At 42.8% G+C, this 27,223-nt stretch overlaps 1 protein-coding gene across 1 annotated transcript in view; it reads right to left on the reverse strand.

Annotated features, from left to right (window-relative positions):
- Positions 1-13,471, reverse strand: part of spidr (scaffold protein involved in DNA repair) — a 73,804-nt gene extending 60,333 nt beyond the window's left edge. Inside the window, exons 1-5 of the mRNA XM_038963963.1 lie at positions 13,312-13,471; positions 12,726-12,881; positions 12,529-12,592; positions 10,271-10,483; positions 2,650-2,804 (exon numbers count right to left, since the gene is read on the reverse strand). Coding sequence (XP_038819891.1) covers positions 2,650-2,804; positions 10,271-10,483; positions 12,529-12,592; positions 12,726-12,881; positions 13,312-13,329 — 606 coding nt within the window. The 5' untranslated portion in view covers positions 13,330-13,471. The remainder of the gene's footprint in view (positions 1-2,649; positions 2,805-10,270; positions 10,484-12,528; positions 12,593-12,725; positions 12,882-13,311) is intronic.
- Positions 13,472-27,223: the final 13,752 nt, after the last annotated feature.

Consider the following 27,223-nt stretch of genomic DNA (forward strand, 5'->3'; position numbering starts at 1 on the left):
CCAACTTTGATGTTTTTCTCATATGTATCCAATAAAATCCGAGCCGGAGCATTTCGTCGTGTATACCTAACGCATTTCAGAAGACAATGTGAGGTTCCCTGGTGCGCAGTTGAATACTGCCAATAGAGCGGACCTGTCACTCCAAAAGCTCTCATTCGGTCTCACATCAAGCTAGACACCCCATTCAACATTCTACTGCCTGTTGACATCTAGTGGAAGGCGTATGAAGTGCATACAGATCCATAAATATAAGCCAGTTGAATAGGCAGGCCCTGACACAGAGCCCCATTTTCAGAATTTTCACTTCCTGTTTGGAAGTTTGCTGCCAGATGAGTTCTGTTTTACTCACAGATATAATTCAAACAGTTTTAGAAACTTCAGAGTGTTTTCTATCCAAAGGTAATAATAATATGCATATTGTATGATCTAGAACAGAGTACGAGGCCGTTTAATTTGGGCACAATTTTTTCCCAAAGTGAAAATAGCGCCCCCCATTAAGAAGAAGTTTTAATACAACTCTAGTCGTCAAGAGGGTCAGAGTCTATTATTTCCATCCTTACCTTCTAAGCTTTAACCAAACAATGATTTAATTGATCAATCAAATGTCATGGTGGGCGGGGACCAGTACAGACCACAGGTTGGCCGCTAGTTGAACAATCCCAAAGCCACATAGTAGAATATTCTAGAACTTTGGAAAACATCGGAGTGAACAGAACACCACTCCTTGTACATTCTCAAGGTGCCTGGCCAACCTTTAACAAACACCGCTGAATGACTTCCGAAGACTGACATAATGCAAGCCTCCACTGTACAACACATGACATAAAGGCACCCTTCTGTTCAATCACTACATGTGAGCAGGTAGGCTAAAGATAAACATATTTCCGCCATAAAATATAATAGATTGACTTATGTCAAACATTAACAATGTTGAATGCAAAATATAATGTGTCATCTAATAGGCTGTTTGTATCTCATGATGTAAATAACATAACCTAGGTCAGGAAGCACAAAATAGCCCCCTTGCCACAATTAAATATAGACAACTTTAGAGGCCCAAAAAATTCTACCTTCCATAAAAATTTGGTTAAACATGTGTATATTACCTGAAATAGATTTGAGTTTATTGATACATGGACATTGGTTAAGTGGCTGCTGGCCGTTTTGGAACGTGCCCTACTCTCTCCCCACATAGACAGTGCTCCATTCAGCAACACCACTTGGGGTCAACTTATGAACTGTAACAATTTAGAACATGACCTGAACTTATAATATACACCACTGAGTGTACAAAACATTAGAAACATGTTCCTTATATTGAATCGCACGCCCTTTTGCCCTCAGAACAGCCTCAATTCGTAAGGGCAGGGACTCTACAAGGTGTCGAAAGAAAGCTTTCCACAGGGATGCTCCAATGCTTCCCACAGTTCCCACATGAGTCAAGTTGGCTGGAAGTCCTTAGGGTGGTGGACCAGTCTTGATACACACGGGAAATTGTGGAGCATGAAAAACCCAGCAGCGTTGTGGTTCTTGACACACTTAAACCGGTGCGCCTGGCACCTGATATCATACCCCGTTCAAAGGCTCTTAAATATTTTGTCTTGTCCATTCAACCTCTGAATGGCACACATACACAATCCATATCTCAATTGTCTCAAGGCTTAAAAATCCTGGATTTAACCAGTGACATAAATAAGAGATCATAGCTTTAACCTTGTCAGTCTATGTCATGGAAAGAGCAGATGTTCATAATGTTATTCAAAGCAACTTAGTAGTGCATGCATACATTTTACGTACAGATGGTCCTGGAAATCGAACCCACTATCCTGGCATAGTAAGCGCCATGCTCTACCAACTGAGCTACAGAGGAAAGTGCACTGCATTGTACTGTGTTGGTATTGGCCTGCCAGACCTATTCTGTCAGTTTATTTTTGAATACTCCACCTAGTGGTAGAATATCTAAAAAGGTATATCATAAAAATATAACTAACTAGACCTTGTTGATGTTCAGATAGTGCTATAAAATAGTAATGTTGCATTCAAATGTATATATGTGAAGTCATGTTTCCTTAAATGTATATTACATAGTGTTGTGTTGACATGCGTCATGAGATGAGTGGGAAGGGCATATTCCAGATTTGTATCAGGTGTAGCCTAATGGGCAAACCATGTGGCCCTGCGGACATACTGACTGACAGGTGTTATGGGAAACCACCATGACGCTATTGACATGTTGCTATACACGTGCATATATTTACCTTTACGCTCATACTGAGTGAAGGGAGGTTAGATTAAACTGGGGGTAGACAATCGTAAACACAGCACTGTCATATAAAGGCAGAGGGAACAAAACAATGCACTGTAAGGTGCATAGCACCACCTAGTGTCATTCAACATGGCTGAAACTCTTATAATGCCATAGCTGTTAATTTGCATCTGTACATTTTTGTAGATCGTAAAGTATTGTTTGTGTCCAGTATTTTAGCAATAGTATATTTGTCTTAAGCAATGTGAAATGTCTGAGTTTTTATTTATTTCAATAAAGATTATAATTTTTGTTTAGTATTTCTAGATGTGATTATACATACAGTATTTTATCTTGTTTTTTGTAGTATTGGTAAAGTGTGAGTAAACCTCTAGTTTACTCACAGTTGTAGGTTTAGGTGATGATTCTTTCGGTTCCCGAGCGCAGGGCTCCGACTCACAGTCAGAGATCTCCCCCACACCGTCCTCCTTCTTTCCCTGATCATCTTCAGCCTCATCCACATCCACATCGCTATCCGTGTCTATCGTCGGAAGCTCATCTAAAAAAATATATATATTTTTTACAAGTGTCCAGTGAAAATCTCCCTTTTAAAAGTTCATTTTCTGTTAACTCAAACCCAAATGATGTAGTTGACTCTTTCCTATACTCGTTCGTACGTGGTCTAAGCAAACAGGCCGCTTCAAACAAACAGGCCGCTTCAAACAGGCCGCTTCAAAAATGCTTGCCATTTCCTCATAGAACATGTCATCCTCCTGAGGAGGCTTAGCTGGCTAATCAGCGGTCTTCTCACATTAATATTTGTAATTACCGGTATACGCCGACAACATTCTGTTGTTGGGTTGGGCCCACACCATTCAAACACAGAAAAGCTGCTTTGAAACATAAATAATTTAAAAAATGTGGAAAGAGATCTGGAAACACTGGACAGTTACTTGTATCATATGCGGCTGATAACATAATGAACAGAATATTAGGGTTGTTAATTGATGGGGACATCACAATATGATATCACGATACTTAGATACCGATTCAATATGTATTGCGATTGTATGCATCACGACTCTATATGTATTGTGATTCGATACTGCGAATTTACTGAGATTTAATGTTCCAAACATATTTATCACTGTCTGCTGAAGAGTGAAAAGAGAGCCATGAGAAACGAGTTTGAGATAAGTGCCCAAAACATGTTGGCTCACCATTTAAAACATTAAAGAAGAAGATGGAGAACAAGCTATAGGATGAGAAATACTAGAGTTTTGACCTTCATGAGCAGTCATTTCTATGAACTGTTCGGTCAGAAGTTGGGTCCCATGCCACTGATTAACATTGCGGACCGCTGCCCTGATGTTGCCCACAGTATAAGACAATGAGGACACCCCCTCATGTTAGGGTACAAGGAACAATATTACAATTATTACTTACCATTGAACTAGTTAAAATGATATTGCCTATGATCCAGGCCATTTAGACAGTGATGGAGAAAAAAAAAGCCAATTCATGAACAATATATGGAGGTGTCATACATACTGGGACAGCTTTCCTGTGTGGCTTCAGCGCATTGAATCCATTTGGGCTGACTAAATATGGCAATATAAGTTGGTAGCTATTCCCCTACAAATTGTTTTAGATAGATTTTTTGCTACTGACAAGGAGAGATGGCCAGTCCAATATAGGATACTGAATGTATCTTCCAGGGAGGACGTGCCCTACAGGCAATGGTGAACTATTACATACAATCTCGAGGATATACTTCTTTTCACACATACCTTCTTTCTTTGTTCTTTTTTTTTAAGGGAGGCCACATTTATGTTTAAAGGTCATTCAAATCATATTGCTAATAATAAATGCAGATAATGGATTAAGTGCTATTGCTTCTACAGCTATCATATTTTTGTCTGTTTATTCATTAGACTTGCATATCGCTCATCTTTTTGTTTCCATTTTCTGACAACAACTGTAAAGGTCTGAATTGGTTAATTATTTAATGTTTTATTATTATTATTATAATATAGCAAACATTAGGAACACAATGGCAAGACTAGCTATTCTCTAGTGATATTAGAAAGGCCTTAATAGTCCTATCAAATGTTCCAGCTGTCTTGATATTCTAGCAAGAACCCATATTGACATAGCAATGCTCCAAGAAACCCATCCGCTCCAAAACGACGCACATAGAACAGAGAACCATTTGTACAAACTGGTAGACTTGGGTGGTATACCGTATACCGTGGTATTTGGGAAAAAGCCACAGGATGGTTTTTCAATACTGTTTAAACAATTTATTTTATGTTTAAGACATTTGAATATTTGTAGCTACTTATGTAAATACCTGCAGTCAACTTGTGTAATAAGTTAGGAGGTAAAGAACATTGCGTTCTTCACTTCACCTATCACATTATTATGAAGCTTACGGTAGTCCCCAATCACATATTGTTTGTTACAAGCAAACAAAGGAGAGACCGGAGCCTTGTGAGTCATTCACTGTTGTGCAGCATGCGCCAGATTATCTACTTACAGTATGAAATGCACAACTAAATGTTTGCCAGCTACACTGAATAAAAATATAAACGCAACATGTGAAGTTTTGGTCCCATGTTTCATGAGCTGAAATAAAAAGATCCCAGAAATGTTCCATACGCACAAAAAAGCTTATTTCTCTCAAAATGTGTTTACATCACTGTTGGTGAGCATTTCTCCTTTGTAAAGATAATCCATCCAGCTGACAGGTGTGGTATATCAAGAAGCTGATTAAACAGCACTTTTTATTTGTATAACTTTCAAAGCCTGTATTCACAGATGCATCTTATTCTAAATAAATGTAGCCTAGGCTACAATATTCTGTTGTGTGCATTAAACTTATTTACACTAATTTATTTGGTTAATTTTATACTTATTTTGTTTGCTTTATTTATTTTGTCATTTTTAGCATATACAAATGTGGGTTATTCTTTTCATAGGAAACATTTATTATTTGTTCCCGCTTATAAGCACTGTGGGAGCTTACGTAACGCATGTTACGCAAATCAAGGATATGAATAAACACTTCCACAATAATATAAATATCTGTTTAGAAGTTTAACTTGTACATGTTTACTGCAAATTTTATTGACAGTAGTCTAGTGTAGGTGTATATTATTGGCTCTCCAATACTCCCATGGTACACATCCCATTTGTTTACTGGCCAACAAGCTAGGGAGTAATGATCAATTAGCGGATATTGCAACCATTGAATCTGAAATCAGGTGAATTACTATCAGAACCCAATTTAAATCAACCAAAGATTCTCCGGTTTCTATAAAGAATTAAACACCTCTGATTGTAAATCCACACCAAGCCAGATTGAGTCCTTTTTAAAAGATAAGAACAATTCTTCTCTCAACATGAACTCAACAGGGCATTGGATAGCATGAAAAAAGGCAAATCACCTGTTTGGAAAGGATTTCCTCCTGAGGTCCATTTAATATTTTGGAACCATTTAGGTCCACTATTACTCAAAAAGATTTTTCTAAAATTCTGTCATCCCGTCTCGAAACTTACTTAACCAAAATGGGATATCCAGACCATTGCGGGTTTGTTCAAAATCGATTCTCCTCAGATAACCTCCGTCATCTATTACATATCTAACATGCTTCATCAGAAACCAAAGCTCTTTGAGCAGTTCTCTCTCTGGACACAGAACAAGCTTTTGATAGGCAAGAATGGTCACATCTTTGGTCGGTTTCAGAACATATGGGACTTAGCTCCAAATTCATTAATATGATTAAAATACTAAAAGGTTAATCCCTCAACCATCCTGTTCAGAATAAATATAAGTAGCAGGAAAGGTGATCCCATCTCACCTGCACTATTTCACATGTCTATGGAGCCCCTTGCCAAGGCAAATTACACCAATATCTTTAAAGTCTACAGATCACGTCATCTCATTATACGCAGACGACATCTTACTTTATCTAGACAATGTATCTCAATCTCTCCCAAACGCTTTGAAGATCATAGACAAATTCAGCTCCATCTCGTGTTTAAAAATAAATCTAACCCTACTCCCTCCCACTCAAGAGCCTGACAGAGAACCCCACATGTACTTATGGAATCTAGGGCTGTCCCCGACTAAAAACTATTTTGGTCGACCGAGAGTCATCTGTTCTTTCGACCAGTCAATTGGCCAACATTTTTAAGTGTATTTATCCATATATAGTGCATTCGGAAAAATATTCCGACCGCTTCCCTTTTCCCACATTTTGTTATGTTTCAGCCTTATTCTAAAATGGATTAAATTTAAAAAAACAGGTTAAGACATTTTGGAAAATGTATTAAAAACAAAAAACAGAAATGCCTTATTTGCAATATTGGCACAATTAATATTGGCACCATTAGTAAATATGAGCAAAACGGGCTGTGAAAAAAAATGGCTTTGCTGTTTACCCTGTGAAGACTTACAGAAAACATTTGACCTCTGTCATTGCCAACAAAGGGTATATAACAAAGTATTGAGATAAACTTTTGTTATTGACCAAATACTTATTTTCCACCATAATTTGCAAATAAATTCATTAAAAATCCTACAATGTGATTTTCTGGATTTTTTTTCTCATTTTGTCTGTCATAGTTGAAGTGTACCTATGATGAAAATTACAGGCCTCTCTCATCTTTTTAAGTGGGAGAACTTACACAATTGGTGGCTGACTAAATACTTTTTTGCCCCACTGTATATACAAGGAACTTGAAACATTGTATCAACTATTAACTTGGTCCAACCCAAAGGCTGTGCTAGCAAACTTGCAACATTGTATAAAATATTTTGGACCCTCAGTTTCATCAGCCAGTGATCTCCGGACAGACAGAGTTGTAGGCTATTTGCGCAAGGGATAAGAAGTAATCAGGTAGGCCTATTTTATTACGTTTCCACCGGATCAGAGCATGACATTTTTTCCCCTTTCATGCTGAGTAGTTATCGAAACGGAGAAAGTTGGAAAGATTTTTCAAATAAGCTACGTTTAGGAACTTGTCGTTCTCAAGGATGTAAAAACAGACTTTCACTTGCTGTTTGAGGCAAATAAATGTTTTATCTGAGAAGCTTAACAGTGATTGTGAGTTAAGACATTCAGAAATAGTATCAGATCCCCAAATCAGCACATTTATAGGCCTACATTTGCACACAGGCCGGGTAGCCTAGACCTACTTCTATGCGTAATCAGGTGTGTCCTTACTCAAGATTGACAGAAGCGCTCCAAACAAAGACAATAAATAAATTGAAAACTAGTAAATGGAATGAAATAAACCAAAACTTTTCTCAAATGTGTAGCCTAGGTTATGCGCTCCGCAAAAACAACTTGTCCACTCGTACAAGGACAATACTAATACTGTAATAATATATTGAATGCATTAACATTAACAGAAATTACTGTAACCTACTCAAATAAATTCAATCAGACCTCAGTAGATGGAATAACATCCCAGTCGCTCTAACCAGAAGAATTTCTATTGTGAAAATGAATATATTGCCTCGGTTTAATTTTGTGAGCTCAGTGCTTCCCATGTCTCACCCTTCCGGATCTTGGGATAAAATCCACAGTGCGTTTTCAAAATGTATATGGAAAGGTAAGAGATAGGGATGCACATTTCGGTCAATTTTGCTGCCGACTAACTGACCCTCGTTAACTGGTCAACAAAGGGTAAAAAAAAAATCATACCAGTAAAATGACGTGACCAACAGAAAATAATTTTTTTTTTATATAACCTTTACATTTACATTTAAGTCATTTAGCAGACGCTCTTATCCAGAGCGACTTACAAGTACATACATTCATACTTTTTTGTACTGGCCCCCCGTGGGAATCGAACCCACAACCCTGGCGTTGCAAGCGCCATGCTCTACCAACTGAGCCACACGGGACCATTATTTAACTAGGCAAGTCAGTTAAGAAAAATGTATTATTTACAATGACGGCCTACCCAGGCCAAACCCGGACGACGCTGGGCCAATTGTGCGCTGCCCTTTGGAACTCGCAATAACAGCCGGATGTGATACAGCCTGGAATCGAACCAGGGACTGTAGTAACGCCTCTTGCACGGAGATGCAGTGCCTTAGACCGCTGCTCCACAATAAAAGCTATCGCCCATTATTGAACATGTAACTCCTGTATTGAAGCAGCTAATAAAACGTAATTTGTAAACATTTGCCAAAATGCAATTCGCAGAAAAAAGTTCTAAACTGCGCACCTAATGCAAGCGGTTCCATATGTGACAGATGAAAATCTCCGTTAGAAACTTAGAAAGAGTGAGAAACTTAGAAAGAGTGGGAATCTAATAGCAACAACTAGCATGGGTTGCTAATAAGACTAGGATTGTGCCTTTGGCTTCTGGACAACGAACTAAAGTTGATTGGAAAACTAATATAAACAGGAGAGAAATGCTGTTTAATGGCATGAGGAAGTCTCTATAAAAAATTTCCTCCACGTTTCTATGGATGGATTTTCAAAAGGCTACTTTGAAACAAGGTAAGAAATGCCTCATTAATGGATTTAAAGTAAAATGTTCAGGTTTCAAACAATTATGCTGCCTCAAACTCAAGTTGTAAAGTGGTGGGTGATGCGTTGATTGTCAACGGGAGGCTGGCTATAGCCTATGCATCCGAATGGCGAAAGGGAGGCATGATTTACAAATTGAGATTGAGAAAAAAAATAGCTCCTTTCTAAATCGTGGTCTCCAAAGTTTAACATGCGGTTGCATTTAAAATCTTTGCGCTTTGGCCCTATAATTTCTCACACAATTTCTATTAGGCGCAAAATTGAAAAACTATGCAACTAGGAAACAAAATGGCATGCCATGACTTCTATATTTAACAATAACACATTGCAATCAGAAGGACGGCCTTTCATATCGCCCCAATGGCCAAATGAGGTATCCGTACCCTTGCCGATATCATGGATAGTAATAGTTTGAAGACATTCCAAGATCTGAAAGAAGCATTTATATTACAAGGTTACTCTTTTTTTCTTTATCTCCAATTTAGGTCAGCTAGGATGGCCTATGGAGTCCCATGGTAAACCCAGCTGTCGAACCATCCAATTACGTAATTTGTAAACAGATTATCTGGTCTCCCGAAATACATAATCTCTGTAATACTTAAACAACTACTGTAAAACTCATACTCTGAGCTAACCGTTCGCTAAATCAGGTAGGCACATTCCTTCACATGATGCGGGAGTGCCCTGCAGTTAAATGCTTTTTGAGGGTTCTCTGGTCGTTATTGGGGGGGTAAGGGGAAGCAACCTTGGTTACTGGGTGGGACGGAAAGAGGTGGGATGCATGCTTTCTTCAGTTTGTGGAGTTCGATGAAGATGCGGGAGGATGGGGGCTAGGCGGGGTGGGAAACCCGGTTACCGGGTGGGGAGGGAGAATGCAGACAGGTGGATGGGGACTGAGGGGAGGAATGGGTTGGGGGGGGCTTTGTTTATTTTCCTTGCATACAAAATAATACAAAACTGTTGATACTGTTCTTTATTTGCATTTCTCATATTTCTGTTTTGTTTTTGTGGCAGCCCACAGGTATAAGAAAATATCAAAATGCAAAAATATATGAATATATCTGAATGAATATTACTTTGGATGTTATACCTGTACCCCCCTTCTGAAAAGATTACAAACTAAATAAAAGTTGGTCACAAAAAAAAAACATTTTTGGTGCAGGTACAGCCGACTATAGTGTTAGCTAACATTAACTACCCAGGAAAAAAAGTATCACAGTATCGATATAAAATCTGCTAAAATAATATTGCAATACTCTACTAAATCGATTTTTCCCCCATCCCTACAGTATATTCAATTCATAATTAAACCTTTTCGACTGCAGTTTTTGCACTGATGAGGCATTGATGAATATTCTCTGAATGCCATTTAAAGACCAATACATATTGAAATCAAAATACCAACCACAGATTGTGTCATACAATGCAAGCTGAATGCAAACAGAGCACTAAACATTGCACCCGTCTCAAGTACCTGTTTCAGTGCTGAGAATGCGCTGGGCTCGGCTGTAGGACTGGATGGGGGTTCCTGGTCTCCGCGGCCCGCGGTGCACCTGAGCTACAATGTTGCTGGGGGGAGTTGGAGGAGGCTGCTGGCCTTGGGGCTCACTGTCAGACAGCTCACTCTCACTGGAGCTCCAGGCGATGTGCACTGGGTCCTCATCAAACCGCAGACCACTGCACTGCACTGGACACACGGGTGGACAAGGACAAAGCCAGTCAGTCTCATGCGATACAAAGTTTTAATGGATGTTCATAGATAATAATAAAGCATTTTCAGTAATAATGGATTGTCAATGACGGATGAAGATGCATTCGTATAGTTTTGCATCAGGCACTTATAGAACCTTCCAATAGGTATTTTAAATCAGTATAGTAGAACGTATTTGACAAGTTAGTTATCAGTAGACACAGACACAAATGACAAGTAAACATCATGATGCATTGTTGTTCTATTGTGATTAGGTACTCATAAAACATTGATATGCAATGGTATCGCCCCCTATTGGCCAACCAAATATTTTTGTTATTTTAAACTCAGCTTAACCACTGTTGGGCTGTAGTGTGAAATTGCATTCTACAACTAGACAAATCATGACAAAAGAGAATGTTGTTGAAACCCTGGACAGAGGCTAAGTGCAGGCAAATATTTTCTAATATTCCCTTCTGGTGAGGCAGGGAAATATTTTCTAATATTCCTTTCTGGTGGAGCTTCAGCATGAAACAAGTGTGTGCGTGTCCGTCTCCGATGAGGAACGCATTGCCTTGCCGTAGTGAGTTAGGCAAGGTTACAAATCATGGGCTGGATAAAAGCTAAAAGTCTACCGTCTTCAGAACTGGATAATATTTGCTTTATTTGAGTAATCCGCCTCGCTTAACATTGTTTAATCTCTGGATCTCTCATAAAACTGTGATTGAGAAAAGCCTATGCCTATAGACTCAAACTTTCATTCTTGTTCTTTTTGAAAGTGGCAACTTTTGGACACCTTAGGCTATTACAATATTTGGGAAATAAGCTATTGTTCATTACTTTACCTTGTCTTAAAGCTTTTATGATAGGTTTTGTAGGAGGATTTGGCCATTTGGTTTTCAACCTGGCATGGAGGAATTTTTCCGCCCTGCACGGATCATTTCCTTCTTAATAAACTTAAATTGATTAAACTTGTCATTTGATTTTTCAATAGGCTATTGATATTGTTTGTTCTTGCTAATCATTAGTTTGGCTACCTCGTGTTTTTAGGATATTCAAACTTTGAGATGTTGACTCCAATGCTTCTCACAGTTGTGTCAAGTTGGCTGGATGTCCTTCGGGTGGTGGATCATTCATGATACACGGGAAACTGTTGACCGTGAAAAACCCAGCAGCGTTGTAGTTCTTGACACAAACCGGTGCCCCTGCACCTACTACCATACCCCGTTCAAAGGCACTTGAATATTTTGTCTTGTCCATTCACCCTCTAAATGGCACAGACACAATCCATGTCTCAATTGTCTCAAGGCCTAAAAATCCTTCTTTAACCTGTCTCCACCACTTCAGCTACACTAATTGAAGTGGATTTAACAAGTGACATCAATAAGGGATCATAGTGATCACCAAAATTCACCTGGTCAGTCTATGACATGGAAATGTTTTGTACACGCAGTTTATAGAAAGTGATGGAGTGCAGCATCAGATGACCTGGCCTCCACCATCACCCAAACTCAACCCAATTAAGGTGGTTTGGGATGAGTTGGAGTGAAGGAAAATCAGCCAACAAGTGCTCAGCATATTTGGGAACTCTTCAACACTATTGGAAAAGCATTCCTCATGAAGCAGGTTCAGAGAATGCCAAGAGTGTGCAAAGCTGTCATCAAGGCAGGGTGGCTACTTTGAAGAATTTCAAATATAAAACATATTTTGATTTGTTAAAAAAAAAAATGGTTACTACAAGATTCCATATCTGTTATTTCATAGTTTTGATGTCTTCACTATTATTCTGCAATGTAGAAAATAGTAAAAATAAAGAAAAACCTTTTAAAAACTTTTGAGCATCCATTCCTGTGTCATTCTGTACATATTTATTGAAATAGGCTATAGCAGATAGGGACGCCAGTCAACTTAAAATAGGCTAAACGATCGTCTGTCACATCCCGATGTCGTCACCATCGAAGATGGCTGTCAATCGGCGATAGACCAAGAATAATAATATCTCCCAACCGTATTGTTGACTATTCAACTATTGTTTACAATACCTTGTGCCGGTGACTGTGCCAGTCGTCGTACAGCTCGCCATTTGTTCCCAGATGAACTTAGGTTCTAAAATAAATCCACAATGATATGTTTGAAACAATATGAGCAACTCAGAATCATGGAGATTAATTGGAATGACAACATGAAGTACAGTAGTTCAGACTGCTTCTAGATCATATAGTCTGTGTACATTACCCACCTTTATCACAGGAGTGTCCAAAAAGCTGTCTCCACAACTCTCCCAGGACTTGGTAGCAGAACTGTCAGTGATTGAAGGCCCTCGTCCCACTTTTCTGACACCAGCTTTGACATCAGGAAAGAACATACACTTTGTGTCCTTGGAATATCTTTTGCGCTGAAAAATAAAGTACTTCATATGTAAAATACTGCAAAGTTGATATTTATTTAAACTGTCTAGTTAGCTGGCTAGTTAGATAACTCTGGTCCATGTGCAAGCGTCGGATCTGCACTACCAGATGCATCCGCATCCCAGAAACCGCGTGGACCGAAGTTATTCTGGCGTGCTCAAAATTATTTTATTTCGTATTTTTGAGAAACGACAACCTGCACATACAGAGAAAATTGCTCTGCACTCTATCAACATTCACTTTGGTGAGTTACTAAAGTATAATGAAGCCAGTCACTAAACATGAATCGTGGGAAAAACCCTCTATGAAAGAATCAATAGAACGTTGTTGTCGTCGCGCAATTGAAACAGACTCAAAGCATTCTAAGTTAGCTAGCTAACGTTAGCTACCAAGCAGAATAGACTTAGAGAAACGTACCTTTCCTTGAAAAGGCATGTTGGCAAATGGTTACATGTCGTTTTGTATGAGTGGGTATGACATAAAATGTCCAAACATATTAAAATATTGTGATATACAGTATTTTAGCCAGTATATGAAATGACCACTAACGGTAGCTGCCTTCTCTACAACTTTTCTTCTTGGCGCGCCACTGGCGACGTTTGTTCACGTGAAGCTTTCCGGAAGTGGTCAAATCTTCTTTGGCTCCTGGGAAATGCAGTACTAAAGGTTTGTTACGCATCTGTACTCCAGTAATTTGCTTGTAGCACGGTCCTTAGATTCATCCAGGAGAAGATGCTGGAAGCAAAAAAATATAAACGCAACATGTAAAGATCCCAGAAATGTTCCATACGCACAAAATCATATTTCTCTCAAATTTTGTCCACAAATTTGTTTGCATCCCTATTAGTGAGCATTTCTCATTTGGCAAGATAATCCATCCACCTGACTGGTGTGGCATATCAAGAAGCTGATTAAACAGCACAATCAGTGCACCGTTGCAATTTGGGGACAATAATTGGCCACTCTAAAAATGTGCAGATGTCTCAAGTTTTGAGGGAGTGTGCAGTTGGCATGCTGACTGCATGAATGGCCACCAGAGCTGTTGCCAGAAAATTGAATGTTAATTTCTCTACCATATGCTGCCTCCAACGTCGTTTTATAGAATTTGCCCGTACAACGCAGTGTTTCCTCTGCATTCATTTAAGTGTGGCGCTGCGCCACAGCAGAATCATTGCCGCCGCACCAAAATAAACATCCTATTTCTACCAAACATAGTTTCAATAAAGTTATGTAAAGCACATTTGCTTTTCTTGGTAAATAGATAATCTGTCTGGGTTCAACACAGTTCTGAAGGTTATTTAGCTCTGTGAGTGGTGGCAGGCAGCCTGCAACTCAAGAAACACAGTGTGCCAGTGACCAGTGTGCGAGTGACCAGTGCTTGATAAAGACTGCATTTGAATCACTTCAGAATGCACTTGTATGGGGGGTGATACGTGCCAGAATTAAGCCTAGGCAACCGTACCACCGCGTGGCTGTCGCCTACCATTGAACATCTGACTAATATGACATGATACCAACACCTTACTAATGTCTGTGTGACGCCTGCATGTAACTAACATGTTGTCATACCAACGCCTTACTACGTCTACATGACGTGTACGTGTCACGTGACATGAACGTGCCGTGAACCCATCAGCAGTTTGACGCCTTACCAAAAAACCTTTCTCCATTGACAGTCCATGTTAATTCATGGCGGTATTTTATGGTGATAGGAAGACATTCGGTGACTTGATTAGCGGTATCAGTAGGTTCCCAATGCTTCATTCATGCACTTATCACCCCCCATACACCTGCAGAGAAACGAACGCCAGGGACCAGTGTGGGAGTGACCAGTGCGTAATACAGAAGCTCTGTGGCATGAAATAAAATTCACTTTAATCACCTCAGAGTGCAACTGCGCGAGAAACTGCAAGAAAGGTACGTTAGTTTGTTTGTTTGACTAACGTTACCTAGCCAACTAGTTAACTACATAAGCTAGCTATAACCTAAAAACTCTACTAACATCATTTAGATCTATAATATTGCTGCCACAATTGTAACGGCAATTAGCTACCCAATGTCCACAAGTATGTTGATGACAGAAACATGGTTAACTAACGTTACTAGTTTAGCAAGTTAGCTAGCTAATTCATTTGGAACTGTATCAAGTGCAAGCAAGATAGTTACATTTATCTGTCTTCGATTAACGTAAACTCGTACATCGCCTTGGTCCGTACAATTGCCCTTATTTTACGTAATACTTCCAGATCAACTGTAATGTCAATACCATTGTAAAGCACAATTTCTCCCCTTTCCAACAGAATCAATTGCATGACCTAAACGCTGCCCGTTTCTGCATAATTCAAGCAGGCAATGAGCTCCGTCAGGTCTTTTTAAAAATGGCGGGTAGGGAAGCGAAACTAATGCGTGATATTGAGAAGGAGAGATGTTGTGTGGGAAAATAGCTTTTTTTCACTCGATCTGTCCAACTTATCGCCTCTAAAATGTAAATAAAACACTATAAAGAGTTTATATAATGTGTCATTACATACCTATTTCAAGGTTTGTGTCGAATTTGAATCGGGTTTTTAGGGCGGTGCTAAAGTGATCTTAGAAGTAAACAGCGGCTTTGAGAATGATGATCGCATGCAATGATGACGCAAAAAATGACTAGGTATCCCCTCTTACCCCCGTCACTGTCCATTTCTTGTTTTTAAACAATGAGAGAAGTGCTACACCTGGTGGAGAGAGATTGTAAGACAGAAATAGTTGCTTTATGCGTGCTGTACGTTACGACATGTCACGTCACGATGTAACGGAGGGTCCGTTTTTTCAACTTTTCTCCAATACTATAGAGCCATTACCATGTCGATCAATGCTTGAATAGAAACCTAGTTCACACCCCCGATTTTGAAGTCAACACAGTCGCTACAGTCCCATTAGTTTTCTTTGTAGCCTCGTTTGAATGTTGCGGTTGCGCACATTTGTACGGAATGGGGTGAGTTTATGTTAGATTTTTTTCTTTCTCGGATGAGTTTATTGAAATATTTCCAGCCACAGCAGTGAAAGAGAAAGAGAAAGGGACAAGAGCATCAGCTAATGTTAACTTAGCTAGCTAATGTGAAATCAGCCTGAATTAAATGAAACTTTCTTTAGTTAGCTATCGTTTTTATAACAAGTGTATGGCTTACTTTACTAGACAGAGAAGAGGCAGAATCTGGGGATTGAGGTAGGGATGTATGAGGGACAGAATGGAGCAGAGGAGAAAGCCAAGAGGGGAGATGGAACGAGAAAAGGAGAGAGGAGAGCAGAGTGGAACAGAGGAAAGGCGAGAGCCAGGAGGGGAGATAAAAGGAGAGAGGAGAGCAGAGGGAAGGAGTAGATAAAAGGAGAGGAGCGAGTAGTAAGGCCAAGTGCGCACCACCGGCAATCCGGATGGGACCCAAAGTGGCTTAAAATTGACAGACTGAAGCCGTGGCTATATAATGCACCACATTGTTAGTCATATTTCCTTTAATTAGGCTAAGTGCTAAAAATGTTTCTGCATATTTAGTCTGTACTAGTCTATAGCATTATGTGTAGTGTTGTAATGCTTGCTATCTGTAATAGGTATTGCTCCAGCCACCAGTAATTCCACTAAGCTACACTCTACATAACTACATCTGGACTATATTAAACGGCACCCAGGGACAGTGTCTTGTTTTGCACACTTTGTACAAAATAATAAAATGCAGTACTACATGATATTTCTTAACGTAGTTCTTTATTAGCTAGCTATAACTGGCATGTTCACATATCGCCAACCAGGATCAAACTGACCATGACCTAACCATTTGGGTGGTCTTAACCAATCATAGCACAGTATGATATGGCGGTAAAATGCATCCAATTATAATTCAGTATGTTTACACATATGAATATTACAGACAGAGCACCACATGGAATGTAGGAGGGCTCATGCAATGCTGGCAAAAGGTGAAGATTGTTCTATTGGATCCTTCCATTTCTCAAAATGTCTTCTAATGTAAAAGATGTCTCAGGTTGTGCACTAATCGTGGCTCAATAATAATGCATTATGCCTGTTGCTGTTCGCAGGTTCCTCAGTCATGGTTGCATCAAGCCAACCACAGTGTTGAGCACGAGTGTCACGTTCCTGACCTGTTTCTGTTAGTTTTTGTATGTGTTAGTTGGTCAGGACGTGAGTTTGGGTGGGTAGTCTATGTTATGTGTTTCTATGTTGGTTAAAGGGGTGACCTGATATGGCTCTCAATTAGAGGCAGGTGGTTTTCATTTCCTCTGATTGAGAGCCATATTAAGGTAGGTGTTTTCACACTGTTTGTTTGTGGGTGGTTGTCTCCTGTGTCAGTGTCTGTGTTTGTCGCGCCACACGGGACTGTCTCGGTTTGTTTGTTCGGTTTTATGTAGTCAGTTTTCCTGTTCATGCGTTCTTCGTGTTTCATGTAAGTTCGTCGTCCAGGTCTGTCTACGTCGTTTATTGTTTTGTAGTTTGTTAAAGTGTTGTCGTGTTTTTCCGTTTTGTTAATAAATATTATGTCGAATTCAAACGCTGCATTTTGGTTCAATCCCTGCTCCTCCTCTTCGGATGAAGAGGAGGAGGAACGCCGTTACAGAACCACCCACCACACCAGAACCAAGCGGCGTGAATTCGAGCAGTGGCCTGCTACACAGGAATCCTGGACATGGGATGAAATATTGGAGGGAAAAGGACACTGGGCTCATATTGGGGAATATCGCCGCGCTCGTGAGGAGATGGAAGCAGCGAGAGCCCAGGAGCGGTGGTATGAGGAGGCAGCAAAGAGACATGGCTGGAAGCCGGAGAATCAAGCTCAAAACTGCAGATATGAAGGTACGCGGCTAGCAAGGAAGCCCGAGAAGAAACCCCAAAAATTTATTGGGGGGGGGCTAAGAGGTAGTGGGTCTAGGGCAGGTAGGAGACCTGCGCCCACTTCCCAGGCTAACCGTGGAGAGCGGGAGTACGGGCAGACACCGTGTTACGCAGTAGAGCGCACGGTGTCTCCTGTACGTGTGCATAGCCCGGTGCGGGTTATTCCACCTCCCCGCACTGGTAGGGCTAGATTGAGCATTGAGCCAAGTGCCATGAAGCCGGCTCTACATATCTGGCCACCAGTACGTCTTCTTGGGCCGGCTTACATGGCACCAGCCTTGCGCATGGTGTCCCCGGTTCGCCTACATAGCCCGGTGCGGGTTATTCCACCTCCCCGCACTGGTCAGGCGACGGGGAGCATACAACCAGGTAAGGTTGGGCAGGCTCAGTGCTCAAGGGAGCCAGTACGCCTACACGGTCCGGTATTTCCGGCGCCACCTTCCCGCCCCAGCCTAATACCACCAGTGCCTACACCACGCACCAGGCTTCCAGTGCGTTTTCAGAGCCCTGTTCCTCCTCCACGCACTCTCCCTATGGTGCGTGTCTCCAGCCCAGTGCCTCCAGTTCCGGCACCACGCACTAAGCCACCTGTGCGTCTCCAGAGCCCTGTACGCACTGTTCCTTCTCCCCGCACTCGCCCTGAGGTGCGTGCCCTTAGCCCGGTACCACCAGTGCCGGTACCACGCACCAGGCCTATAGTGCGCTTCGAGAGGTCAGTGTGCCCTGTCCCTGCTCCCCGCACTAGCCTGAAGGTGCGTGTCCTTAGCCCGGTGCCTCCAGTTCCGGCACCACGCACCAGGCCTACAGTGCGCCTCATCCGGCCAGAGTCATCCGTCTCCCCAGCGCCATCTGAGTCATCCGTCTCCCCAGCGCCATCTGAGCCATCCGTCTCCCCAGCGCCATCTGAGCCATCCGTCTCCCCAGCGCCATCTGAGCCATCCGTCTCCCCAGCGCCATCTGAGCCATCCGTCTGCCCAGTGCCGTCTGAGCCATCCGTCTGTCCCGAGCCATTAGAGCCGCCCGTCTGTCCCGAGCCGTCAGAGCCGTTAGTCAGTCAGGAGCCGCTAGAGCCATTCGTCAGTCAGGATCTGCCAGAGCCGCCAACCAGACAGGATCTGCCAGAGCCGCCAACCAGACAGGATCTGCCAGAGCCGCCAACCAGACAGGATCTGCCAGAGCCGCCAGCGAGCCATGAGCGTCCAGTGCCGTCAGCCAGCCATGAGCGTCCAGAGCCGTCAGCCAGCCATGAGCGTCCAGAGCCGTCAGCCAGCCATGAGCGTCCAGAGCCGTCAGCCAGCCATGAGCGTCCAGAGCCGTCAGCCAGCCATGAGCAGCCCCTCAGCCCGGAGCTGTCATTAATCCAGAACTGCCCCTCAGTCCAGAGCTGTCTCTCTGTCCGGAGCTGCCCTTCAGTCCGGAGTTGCCCCTCTATCCTGAGCTACCTCTCTATCCTGACCTACCTCTCTGTCTTGAGCTATCTCTCTGTTCTGCGCTACCTTATCCTGGTGCTGCCCCTTATCTTGAAGTTACCAATTAAATTAAGTAGGTGTAATAGGAGGGTGGTCATTCTAAGAGGGAGACGTAAGCTGGGATTGACTATGGTAGGGTGGGGACCTCGCCCAGAGCCTGAGCCACCACCGTGGTCAGATGCCCACCCAGACCCTCCCCTAGACTTTGTGCTGGTGCGCCCGGAGTTCGCACCTTAAGGGGGGGGTTATGTCACGTTCCTGACCTGTTTCTGTTAGTTTTTGTATGTGTTAGTTGGTCAGGACGTGAGTTTGGGTGGGTAGTCTATGTTATGTGTTTCTATTTTGGTTAAAGGGGTGACCTGATATGGCTCTCAATTAGAGGCAGGTGGTTTTCATTTCCTCTGATTGAGAGCCATATTAAGGTAGGTGTTTTCACACTGTTTGTTTGTGGGTGGTTGTCTCCTGTGTCAGTGTCTGTGTTTGTGGTGCCACACGGGACTGTCTCGGTTTGTTTGTTCGGTTTTATGTAGTCAGTTTTCCTGTTCATGCGTTCTTCGTGTTTCATGTAAGTTCGTCGTCCAGGTCTGTCTACGTCGTTTATTGTTTTGTAGTTTGTTAAAGTGTTGTCGTGTTTTTCCGTTTTGTTAATAAATATTATGTCGAATTCAAACGCTGCATTTTGGTTCAATCCCTGCTCCTCCTCTTCGGATGAAGAGGAGGAGGAACGCCGTTACAACGAGGCAGTCATTGGGGGTTTTAAATGTCTGCACCATCTAACAAAGCAGGAGCAGGCCCATCACACAAACTTCCCAGAACTGCTGTACCTTGCTGAATTGCTGGGTTGCTTGTGACTATTTCACAAAGCTCAAGGTGATTGAGTGCTCCACAATTCTGTTTTTGCTCATGTTTTCTTCACTTGATATTTAAATGTCACCAGACTTATTTCACATTGTTCTCATTTACTTAAAGATTGACAAGAACACAAACTACAGGTCTTACATAATAGTGGACGAAATGTTGAAGATTCTGGCTCAACTTGTGGAGGAGCCTATCCTCCATGTCATGACATCCAGACATCTGTAGCCATTGGCCTGGACGCTGATGAAACTACAGATATGGCAACTAATAAGCAGCTGGATTTACATGTCAGGTATTATTTCAATAAGGGTTACAAAATTATTTTTAATCGTGATATTCTACAGTCACATGACTAATAATGTGTGTGGATTTTTGAATGTTTTCCAGATACACGGACCAAGAGGTTCAACTTTACAACCAGTTCCTGGACCTGGTGTCAGTCCCTGATGGAAAGGCAGACACCATCGTTGCTGCCATCAAGGAGGTGCTGCACATCAAAAACATACCAACAGAGAGATTGTACGGCCTGGGCACTGATGGGGCTGCAGTGATGACTGGTATGGACACAACACAAGGTCTTAGAATTAAATTATTATTTTTTTTTACGGTAGGTCTTGTGATACAAATAATTTTCCTCGTCTTCGAATACGACAACATAGTGGTGTGGCAAAACAGCTAAAGGATGCCTTCCCGTGGATGGTGCCTGTGGCTTGTGCTGCCCACCGCCTTGCTCTGGCCTGTAAAGATGCATCAGCTGAGGTCCCCTATATGGACACTTTCAAGGAGCACCTGCAGCAGCTTCATAGTTCATTTGCCAAAAGCAGTAACAAGACAGAAGTCTTAAAAGCTGCTAAAAGCTGCCCTGGGCCTTCAGTACTTAAAACTGAAGGTAAGATTATGCATCACATTTCTTCACTTGGCTACTCTGGTCTCATCTTGTTTACCTACTGCATCTACACTCAAAATAAATGTATTTTGAAGAATGTTAGCTGGCTTTCCCAGCACCTGGCCGTGGCTAATTTTCAGCGAAACCTCAGCGCAGTGTTGGCTGCATAGTCTGAGGAGGTGGAGGTGAACCGGTGCCCAACTGCTTAGGGCCTCTATGCTTTCTGTGCCACGTACAGGTAGGCCTACATGTATTATAGATTATAGTGGACTCCAAATTAAATAAATGTACTATGTTGCTATTATTGCTTTCAGTGTCTCAAAACTCTTATTTGAATGGTCCACAATGTGGATTTTAAAACCTGTTTTGTACTGTCAATTGATGTATCATTGTGGTGTGAAACACTTTTTTAACTCTACAGATTTGTGGCAGCACTTTACCTGCAGGCGGACGTGCTGCCTCACCTGACGTGGCTTTCACAAGTATTCCAAAAGGAGGATGTAAACTTCCTGGCCATAAAAGAGCAGGTACATTATTTTCTATCTTCATGTTCAAATGTGTGAAAATATCTCAGTTTAACAGCACGACTCAATTAAATATTTAAGAACTACTGACACTTCATTATAATAACTTCAAGCAAAATACTTATTGTGTTGTAGGTCCCTGTGACAATGGCATCACTCCTTGCCATAAAAAAATTCTGATGATTCCCAGCCCTTGCGGTCATTTCTGAGCCAACTCCACCAGGACCTCGATGACCCAATGGGTCTGGGGGCATTCAACATCAAGGAGGAGGAGAGGAGAGGAGAGGGAGAGGCCAGGTGGAGAAGACCAAGACCAGGGAGCAGTTCTGGGCTCGGTTCAGAGACGAGGTAAAAACATTTGTTTTCAAATGCTGTGATGAAACCAATGTTACATCATGTGTGTTGGATAAACTAAAACAAACAGCTATTAATCATTTATTTTCTGTTTTGTGCTGTAATTAGGTCATGGATCCATATCTTGTTGGCCTCCAGGACAGCCTAGACCGGAGGTTCCAACACCTGGAGATTCTGGAGGCCTTCAGTGTGTTGGGACCTTAGGCTGTGTTCTCTAGTGAGAGAATAAACAACTTTAACCTGGCCCTCCTTTCCAGGCAGTTCTTGCAAGCGCCAGAGGCTGCTGTCCTGCAAGAGTGGCACTCTCACAAGCAACATGTGCTAGTTGGAGCATTAAAGGTGTGGCATGAGTGTGACAATCTTTTGAAAAGAACATTTTAGGCCAGTGTTGGCCAACCCTTTTTCCTGTTGAACTACCACTCTGTTGGCTCTTCTATAATGTTGTACGTCTTTTAGTTCTTCATGTATTTCAGGGGTTGGACCAGCTGACGACAATGACAAAGCTGGCCTCGCAGTTTGATGAGTGGGGGCAGCTCTACCCCTCTCTCGTTATCACAGGTGTGAGTGTTGACGAGGACAAGGCTGGAGATCACTCTGTCATGCTGATTGAGTTCGAATAACAGACTGGAAGCCTCAAAAGGAGGGTGGTGCTTGGAATCATTGTTCTTCCTATGTCATCCATGGTTACCTGCAAGGAAACACGTGCCGTCATCATTGCTTTGCACAAAAAGGGCTTCACAGGCAAGGATATTGCTACCGGTAAGATTGCACCTAAATCAACCATTTATCGGATCATCAAGACCTTAAAGGAGAGCAGTTCAATTGTTGTGAAGAAGGCTTCAGGGCGCCCATTGGAAAAGAACGGTCAACACTGCAAATATTGACTCTTTGCATCAACTTCATGTAATTGTCAATAAAAGCCTTTGACACTTATGAAATGCTTGTAATTATACTTCAGTATTCCATAGTAACATCTGACAAAAATATCTAAAGACACTGAGGCAGCAGACTTTGTGAAAATTAATATTTGTGTCATTCTCAACTTTTGGCCACGACTATAAATGTCTTCAGTTAATTGTGAGAGGGACTTCTCTGCAATGAAACGTGTAGGAACATTAAAATGTGAAATTAGATCCTGTATGTCTCTCTCCCTTCTCTTATTATTCTTTCTGTTATTGCAGATCAAAACAGACTTAAGGAACAGAGTGCAGGGAGAGCATCTAGCCGCCTGCATGCGGCTCTCCATCAACGGCCCTCCCATCAAGGAGCTCAATTACAGGAGGGCGTTGGAAATATTTTTCCACAAGCCCAGAATAATAAAGTGCTCTGACAAAGACTGTAAACTATGTCAGAACTAGGTTTTTGTCAGAACCTGGAAAGAGATTTCCAACTCCCTCCTTTTGGTATGAACATGAATTAGTGGGCTCTAATTCATGTTCAATCAAATGTTCCTCTGTTCATTTTGTCAAGATGATAAACTTTTTTATTTAAGAAAGAAGGTCTCCTTTGTGTTTCTTTAGATAGCTGCAGCACTCAACCTTAAATTGCATCTTGTATACTATAATAATTTTACCAATACGTTATTAAGCTCATTTCTGGGGGTGGAAATTATATTTCAGATGGTTTATTAGATTTTTTTTTCTTTCAAAAAATCACCAGAACCAAACTTTTCAGTACTTATACATATTTTAAACCCCCCCAGCTAACTTTTCCCCCACAGCTAACACATTTTCCAGAGGAAACACTGCAGTACGTCCAACCGGCCTCACAGCCTCAGACCACGTGTATGGCGTTGTGCCTGGCGAGCGGTTTGTTGATGTCAAAGTTGTGAACAGCGTGTCCCATGGTGGGGTTATGGTATGGGCAGGCATAAACTATAGACAACGAACACAATTGCATTTTATCGATGGCAATTTGAATGTACAGAGATACCGTGACGAGATCCTGAAGCCCATTGTCGTGCCATTCATCCACTGCCATCAACTCATGTTTTTTTACCTTTATTTAACTAGGCAAGTCAGTTAAGAACAAATTATTATTTTCAATGACGGCCTAGGAACAGTGGGTTAACGGCCCTGTTCAGGGGCAGAACAACAGATTTTTACCTTGTCAGCTCTGGGATTCGATCTTGCAACCTTTCGGTTACTAGTCCAACGCTCTAACCACTAGGCTGCCTTCAGCATGATAATACACTGCCCCATATTGCAAGGATCTTTACACAATTCCTGGAAGCTGAAATTGTTCCAGTTGTTCCACGGCCTGCATACACACCAGACATGTCACAGATTGAGCATGTTTGGGATGCTCTGAATCTACGTGTACAACAGCGTGTTCCAATTTCCGCCAATTTCTAGCAACTTCGCTTTACCATTGAAAAGGAGTGAGACAACATTCCACAGGCCACAATCAACAGCCTGATCAACTCTATGCGAAGGAGATGTGTCACGCTGCATGACGCAAATGGTTTTTCCCAAATATTGACTGGTTTTCTGATCCACGTCCCTACCTTTAAGGTATTTGTGATCAACAGATGCATATCTGTATTCCCAGTCATGTAAATCCATAGATTAGGGCCTAATGATTTCATTTCAATTGACTGATTTCCTTATATGAACTGACTCTGTAAAATCTTTGAAATTGTTGCATGTTGCGTTTATTTTTCTTTAGTATATTTGATGATTTATTGATGTTTAATTACTTAGCAAGTGAATAGCAAGAGGCTATTTATCTACCACCGTCTGACCTCTGAGTCTGCGGCTGATAACTTGGTAATAAACTGACAAATGTTAGAGGATTCATTGGGTCATTTTAATGACTTCAGTATACTCTACAGTGCCCTACTTTATTTAAATGCAATAGACAGGAACAGGAGCACGAGAAAGATTATACTCTTTCAACCCAAATGGAGTCAGTTCCTTCAGTAAACACACAGGTAGGCAGAGCATGTTTTAGTCATCAATACCTCTTGATTAATTCCTACATCAAAGATCAGGTGTAACGTCGACACAGGGAGTCAGGAAGCAGGTGCTGTTAGTGAGTTTAATATTAATGAACATACAATGATACAAAACAAGAGAAACGTCTGACAAGGAACGATAACCAATAATGGCTAATAACCGATAACAAAAGTGCTATATAAAGGGTAAGTAATCAGGGAGTAATGAAGTCCAGGTGTGACTGATGAGATGCAGGAGTGTGTAAAGATGGGTTGCCAGGACCGATGGTTAGTAGACCACTGACGTCGAGCACGAGTAGCGGGCCAGTCCAGACGGCGAAGGTGGAATTCTCAGGTGAGGTTGGGATCTAGGTCGTCCACCGGAACCCAGCACCACTCCTCTGGACCGTACCCCTCCCAATCCACCAGGTACTGGAGCCGACCCCCATTATGTTGGGAGTCCAGGACTGATCTGACGGCATAGGCGGGGCTCCTCTCGATGTCCAAGGGAGGCGGAGGGGTGTCGTGGGGGACGGCATCAGCCAGGGGACCAGGAACCACCGGCCTGAAGAGGGAAACATGAAAAGATGGTGAGATCCGGTAGTTAGTGGGGAGTTGTAATCTGTAAATTAGCTCGTTGACCCTCGGGAGGACCTTGAACGGCCCCACAAACCAGGAACTCAGCTTCTTACAGGGCAGGCGGAGCGGGAGGTTCCTGGTGGAGAGCCAGACGCGTTAGATTGAGGCCGGTACCCAGAAGTGAGGCTGACCGTGATCCCCAGCTTCTCCATGAAAGCCTTCCATACACGTGATGTGAATTGGGGACCACGATCGGAGACCATATCCTCCGGAAGGCCATAGTGCTGGAAGACTTGCTGGATCAATGCCTCAGCGGTAGGGAGACCAGAGAGAGGGATGAAACCGCATGATTTTGAGAATCTGTCCACAACCACCAAAATGGTGGTGAAACCATCAGAGGAGGGGAGATCAGTGACGAAATCAATGGGCAGATGAGACCAGGGACACTGAGGCACGGGAAGGGGAAGGTGTCTTCCTGCTGGAGCGTGCCAGGGAGATTTAGATCGACTACATACTGAGCATGAGTAGACATGGTGTGCAACGTCCTGCGCCAAAGTGGACAACCAGTATTTCTCAGAAAGGGATTGACTGGTGCGGGTGATACCTGGGTGTCCAGTGGTGAGGGACGTGTGTGCCCAGGTCAGCAACCGATCTCTGACCCCCATGGGAACGTAGATGCACTCCGTAGGGCAGGTGGCAGGAGCGGGATCCCTCTCCAGAGCCTGGCAGGTGTCCACATCTATGTCCCAAAACACGGGGTCAACAATACGGGAGGACCGATTGATGGGCTGGCGTACACTCACAGGTCCCTCCACTGACGTGGAACCACAGGGTGCGGGATAGCTGGTCCTCTGACATCCTGGTCCCCAGGCAGTAATCCTCCTCTCTGACCAGGAGATGGTGGGATTATGGAGTTGGAGCCACGGGAGGCCAAGGATGACTTTGTGCACGGGTGCTGAAGTGATGAGGAAGGAAAGGCTTTCCTGGTGCTTGGTTCTCACGGTGAGGGTGAGTGGAGCTGTGACGTGCGTAATAGTGCTGGATCCCAATGGTCGCATATCCAACACTTGGACCGGAAACGGAGTGGAGAACGGGTATGAGGTGAAGTGCAGGGAGGAGACAAGGGCCTGGTCAATAAAATTCCCTGCGGCACCGGAATCCACTAGAGCTATAGAAACAATAGAAGAGTGAAATCAATACTAAAAAAGGTGATGGAAAGCTCATGCCTAACATAGAGACGGATGATCACGGGGCCGTCCCTCTGCTCTCGTGGATTTGGGACATACCGGACACCGTTGAAGCTGATGCCCCTCCCGGTCGTAATAGGGACAGAGCCTTAACTGTCTCTGACAGCGACGCTCAGCCGCGGGGAGATGTGTGGCCCCTACCTTCATGGGTTCAGGCTCTGACTGTCAACGAAGGAGGGAGAGAGGCGATGGAGTTGCCGACGCTCCCGAAAAAGGTTACCCAGACGAATGGCCATCGTGATGAGTGTGTCCAAGGTTAGATTAGCATCTCAACTCCGTCTGGACCTCTTCGCACAATCCTCTTCTGAATAGGGTGCAGAGCACCGGCTCATTCCATCCGCTGGATGCTGCCACTGTCCGAAAGGTGAGTGCATACTCCGCCATGGTCTGGCCATCCTGCCGTAGTTGGAGTAGGAGCTCACCCCCCTCTCTGCCCTCCGGTGGATGGTCGAAGACCCCCCTGAACAGAGCCATGAACCCCTCATAGGAACCCAGCTCCTCCTCTCCTCTCTCTCAGATGGCCGTAGCCCACTCCAACGCCTGTCCGGTCAACAGGGAAATAACCGTGGCAACCTCAGACCTCTCCGTGGTG

Source organism: Salvelinus namaycush, chromosome 25, assembly GCF_016432855.1.
Source record: "Salvelinus namaycush isolate Seneca chromosome 25, SaNama_1.0, whole genome shotgun sequence".
NCBI classification, from domain to species: Eukaryota; Metazoa; Chordata; class Actinopteri; order Salmoniformes; family Salmonidae; genus Salvelinus; species Salvelinus namaycush.